Genomic DNA, 6091 nt, shown 5'->3' on the forward strand with positions numbered 1-6091 from the left:
GAATTTTGATATCCGGCCACCTTCCTGACCTTCACAGTGTTTCCTCTTGTCACAGGATGTTTCAAACATAATAAATACACTGAGGAACACGCATTGTAGATATATCAACACAATCCAAACTCACCATGTAGGTCAACACATTCAACACCTCTGACCACCTGCCTCTCCCATTTTTAGGTGTTGATGTACAATTTCACATTTGCACAATTTTTGTTTTCTCAAGAATTAAAAATGATTCTGCCAGACTTTTGTTTCATTGTGTTGCTTATGAACTAAACATTTCCGAAACAGAATGTGCAGGACTTTTGAACAGACCAATAAATCCTGTAACAGATTGACCAGACAGTCAGAGAACTGGAGCAGGCCGAGGACAGAGCAGGCTGTTCCCGACCTGAGCCCGCGGTTCCAACACTCTCTTTCCAGACCTGTTGGCCAGGCGAGTGCTGATTGCTGCAGCAGGTGAAGTGTTGCTCTGTGTCCCACCAGTAGTACAGACCTTTCAAAGACTATCAGACTCCTTCATTGTTTCGCAATTCCAATTTTTCTTTCATCGATCTATCAATCTACACTAAGCAACTCACAATGGTAGAAAAGGTTAATGAAATTAAAGAGTCAGACCTCAGGATTTTGACTGGGTGTGGGAATAGACTGGTTCCGGATTATGGTAGATCAACGCAATGAGTTTGTGTTTGAAACAATGCCACAAACACAGAGGGTCCAGTTCATCTTATTTATTGTTTCTGATGAAAAGGAAAACGAAAGAACACCAAAGATTAGTCCACACAACTCAAATATTCAGATAAGTTAACAACTATTCAAAGTGTAGCCAACTTAATCTTGGTAAACATAACTCAATTTAGTAAAGAGTATAAGGTAGCAACAATATTCTCTCATGAACTATGAAATAAACAAGGAGTGTGTGGAACTTAAAGAGTAACTTCATCATCTACGCAGCTCAACAATCATGGAGTTAGGGAGGATGAGGACTCGGCAGCCAGCTCCTTTGTTCTTCAGAGCAGAAAGGGCCACAGGTGGGCTACCTGCCTCCGCCCTCAGTGATGTGAGGGGAAGGAGGAGGGATAGAAGGAGTTGAGGTGGAAGGAGGTGGGGATTTTCTACATAAGCCATGTTTTTTGTACATGATTTTGTCAAATAAAGTTGAAAAAAAAAAAAAAAAGCCGTTTCCTCCGGACCAGCAGGGGGCAGCACCGCAGGCAGCGGTCATTAAGCCGAGGCGGAACCTTTTATACAGCCTATGGGCGGAACCTTGTGTCTTGTGTTTCCTCCGGACCAGTTAGAGGCGGGAACCACCAGCAGGAAACGATCCGCGGCTCCGTTTGTGTTTATGTTTATATTTATATTTATTATTATTTACCCGTTGACAGACCGAGGAGCGCGAGGCGACATGCAGCGCAGCAGCTGGCCTCTGATTGGTCCGCTGCAGTGGAGCCGCTACGTCAACAAACAGGTGAAGGTGGTGGCGGGAAAAGATGAAGAGGAGCGGCGCGGCTGGCTGCTGACCGTGGATCCGGTGTCCGCGAGGTGAGACATCACACACACACACACACACACACACACACACACACACACACACACACACACACACACACACACACACACACACACACACACACACACACACGTGACGGAACAGGCGGTGATAACATGGTGACGTCACTCAAACTGATTGATAATCGATACACCACAGTTATACTGTTACACCCTGAGCTTTTATTTTGAAGGAGCAAACACTGTGTTGCTTCCTGTGGAGTTTTATTTTGATGAGACCAGATTCAGACCAGCGGGGTGTTGCACAAAAGTAGAATAAAGAAATCCATGATAACTGATCGGAGCATCTCGGCTTTATGCACAGCTCCACTACTTCCTGAACATAAACCAGCTCCTTTATTTCCTGTCTTACATCATTGGACCAACTGATTAATCCAGGGGCCTCATTTATCAAAGAGCGTGTAAAAGTCCTCTTAAATTTTCAGTACGACGGAAAGGCAAAATGTGCGTACGACCAAAAAATATACACTCTTTTCAGATCTATCAAACTCCGCGTACACACGGCTGCACGGTATTTCCCTTGATAGATCACACCGGACCTGAGAAAAGCGTGGATGAGAACACGCCTCATACCCAGCCCCCTAAACGGCCCCACGCAACCATAAGTGGTCAATGCAAATCAGTTACGTGCATATTAAGTAGCCATGTGCACTCTGGAAACGTGTGGAATGACGTCAGTGGAAGACGGTGAAGACAACAGACGGACGGAGAGCGGAGAAAGAAGCGGAATTTCTCTGAAAGCGAGATACACGGTAACACGGCAATATCAGTCAGAAACATCATCTTGCATTGAAAGGCTTCAATAAATACAAAAAACTCCCAAATCTAAATGAAACAGAACAGAAAGAAGAATAATCATATTTATTCTGCCCCTTATTTTAGATCATGTCATAATAATTTAAAGCAGGGTTTCCACTGCCAGTCAGTACTTTGCACCCCTTTCCACTAACCCCCAACTTCCGTTCACTGGAAGACTTTGATTTTCATTTGTGCATAGCTATATATTTAAAAAAAAAAACATTGAAGTCCACCAGTCTGTGACTTTTCCTAAAATGATGTTGGGCAGCACCCATTTTTGTTAAATACAATAAATATTATTCACACAAAAAATATCGATCATGTTTTCTCATTTGCTTTGATTTGCGCCGACATTATTGGGCTTGCTGCTTGCTTGTGTGTGTCCAGTCTGGCTACGTAACACACGCACGTCGCAGAAATTATTTTCCAGACTGGACAGACGGGTTGTGGAAGAGGTGTAGCCTACATGCAGGGGGAAATATCAATATGATATCAAAAGAAAACGAAATTCGTTTTATAAAGCCAGTATTTAGGAGCAAACTAGTGTAAATGCACAGGGGAAAAATCTGAGTTGCTGTGCTTTTCATGTAAAGTGCCGACGTCAACACGTGTGCGGTGGTGGTGGTGGTGGTGGGGGGGGGGGGGGGGTCATGATCACCACCACTTGCTACTTCAAACAGTGTCCGCGCTCCTCTCTCCCTCGCATACTGCAGTTCTCTGACTCTGCAGCGGCGTCGCCAATTCCTCCTGTTCTTCAAAAAGCGTGTAAATGCCGGTACGCCATGGTCGGACTGGTCGTAAATTTTTGCTCTTACTCCCGACAAGTTTTGGTTTGATAGATCCCAAATTAGGCGGAGAAAAGTGCGTACGCACAAAATGGGGGAAAGAGCGTGTAAAAAAGCGTGTATCCACAATGATAAATGAGGCCCCAGGTGTGTCTGAGACGTCACAATGATCAGTCACACCTGGATTAATCAATTGGTCCAATGATGTAAAACAGGAAATAAAGGAGCTGGCTTAAGTTCAGGAAGTAGTGGAGCTGTGCAAAGAGCCGATTGGTTGCACTAACGCCGAGCCAGACTGAGGAGCAGCAGCTTGGTCAAGCAGACCGGTGTTGCACAAAACCTAGATCAGGGATTAAGCCGGGATATGTTGGTTATCCTGGCTGAATTTAGCCTCAAGTCGGTTGTTCAAAAGCTGGATACCTTTATCCTGGTCAAGTTACTATGGTGATTTATTCTTTGCAGCTAGCCTGCTCCAGACCATAATAACAGCCAGGCATAGTTGATTCTGTTGTCTTTATCTGTCGAGTCAGCAGTCACTCTGAGCAGAAATCAACGTGTTTCATACATGTTCTTATGTACATATTGGCCTGATTTCTAAACAAATAAAATACATTTACAATAATCAAATAACATGAAACATTTACAATATTTATTAGGTTATTTTTCTTTTCTTTTTTTTTCATAATTAGGCCTATTCATGTGCTTCTCACACTGAATCTTTGCATCTGTCAGCGCTTCCTGCTTCTTCAGATGCAGGGCTACAGATGTCTGACGGTTTGTGAAATCTGTAAAACACATTAGCACAGAATTGTGCACACTGTTCCTCAGCCAATACTCACTATTTTATTATCTGTGACCCATCTATGATATTTTCTATGACCACTAGTACTACATGGCTTCTCATAAAAAGCAATGGAGCAAAAATAGCAATAGATTTATTTTTATTCGCGACCCGGACTCGGATAAGCGGCGGACAATGGATGGATGGATGGATGGATGTTACAAAATACAGTATATTGGCCGAATATTGGTTGAGGGAAGAAAACAAGAATACAATTGTTTGAACAACCACCTTCCAAATAATTTATACACCTCATGTGAACATTGTTATCAGCAACTTATTGAAGCACCAGACTGCATGATGTTCTTATATTTAATTCATTTTCACCTGTTGCACTTTTGGCCACTTCCTTTCACAAATCAACAGTTGTGCACTTTGCCTAAATGATGAGCAGTGGAAGATGATTCATTTGCACAAATTCCTTGAAGTACATAACAAGTAATACAAGTTCATACAGCAAAAGTGGCCAAAAGTGCAACAGGTTAAAATGAATTAAATATAAGAACATTATGCAGTCTGGTGCTTCAATAAGTTGCTGATAACAATGTTCACATGAGGTGTAGCCTATAAATTATTTGGAAAGTGTCTTCTCACACTCACTCAATTTTATTCTTATTCTCTTTCCTCAACCAATATTTAGGACAATATATTTTGTAGCATCTATATGCTATTTTCGCTCCATTGCTTTATATGAGAAGCCAGTGATGTATAGCTACTAGTGGTCATAGAAAATATCATAGATGGACACAGATTTGTAAATGCATTTAGTTTAATACAGTAGCCTACATAAGAACATGGAATAACTGAGTGAAACACGTTGATTTCTGATCAGAGTGACTGCTGACTGTTATTATGGTCTGGAGCAGGCTAGCTGCAGAGAATAAATCACCATGGTAAACTTGACCAGGATAACCAACAAACCCGGTTTAACCCCTTATCAAGGTTTCTCTCACACCCTGAGCTTTTATTTTGAAGGAATCATTCGGTTCAGACGCTGTGTTACTTCCTGTGGTATTTTATTTTGATGAGACCAGAACCGGATCTGGTCTGAGCTGGATCTGGTCTGAACTAGATCTGGTCTGAGCCTTTCTCTGATCTGGATCTGTTTCTGTCTCTCTGTCTCTCTGGTCCTGGTCCCGGTCCAGTCTGGTCCTGGTGGACTTCGGCGCGGCCGGCCAGACCTCGGTCCAGGTGGTGATGGGCCACGCGGTGCAGGAGGTTCTGGTCCTGAAGGACCCGGACCAGGAGACTCTGGACCGGCTCCAGACCTGCTTCCTGCCCCCGAGGACCCGGGTCCTGGACCCGGAGCAGCTGAGGACCCGGAGGGACCAGGTCCGGGTCTGGCTGGACCAGAACCGCGTCCCGGTGGAGCAGCACGGCGAGGAGCTGCGCGTGGCGGCGGTTCTGACCGTCAGACCGCCGTACGGACCCGAGGACTGCTGCAGCGCCAACCAGATCATCCTGGACCGGGTCCAGAAGCTGATCCGGTCCAAACCAGATCATCCTAGACCGGATCATCCTGTACCGGATCCTGAGACGGAACCAGAACCAGAATCCGATCCGGCTCCGACCGGATGACGTGTTGATCCACATCCAGAGACGGAGACGGACAAAGACACTTCCTGTCTGTCCTCAGTGTTGAGACGCTTTTACTGTGAAATGTCCTCATCTGACTTCCTGTTATGCATTTTCAAAATAAAAGTTACATTTGCTAAAAACCCTCAGCCTGGCTCGGCGTTCGTGAAGCCAAGATGCGCCGATCAGACTAGGTCAAGCCGCGCTTACTCAGTTATCCTGGATTTCTTTATACTACTTTTGTGCAATAGCCCTCTGAAGTACATAACAAGTACTAATACAAGTTCATACAGCAAGAGTGGCCAAAAGTGCAACAGGTTAAAATGAATATATGATATGAACATTATATGAACATTATGCAGTCTGGTGCTTCAATAAGTTGCTGATAACAATGTTCACATGAGGTGTAGCCTATAAATTATTTGGAAAGTGTCTTCTCACACTCACTCAATTTTATTCTTATTCTCTTCCCTCAACCAATATTTAGGCCAATATATTTTGTAGCATTTATATGCTATTTCTG

At 43.9% G+C, this 6091-nt stretch overlaps 1 protein-coding gene across 1 annotated transcript; it reads left to right on the forward strand.

Moving 5' to 3' along the window:
- Positions 1-1308: 1308 nt before the first annotated feature.
- On the forward strand, positions 1309-5686 carry gemin6 (gem (nuclear organelle) associated protein 6). Its single transcript, XM_085775382.1, has 2 exons — positions 1309-1542; positions 5139-5686. The coding sequence occupies exons 1-2, from the start codon at positions 1346-1348 to the stop codon at positions 5569-5571; spliced, it is 630 nt and encodes a 209-aa protein (XP_085631508.1). The 5' UTR covers positions 1309-1345; the 3' UTR covers positions 5572-5686.
- The last annotated feature ends 405 nt before the right edge of the window (positions 5687-6091 follow it).

Source organism: Trachurus japonicus, chromosome 4, assembly GCF_045865225.1.
Source record: "Trachurus japonicus isolate A0001 chromosome 4, Traja_1.0".
NCBI lineage: Eukaryota > Metazoa > Chordata > Actinopteri > Carangiformes > Carangidae > Trachurus > Trachurus japonicus.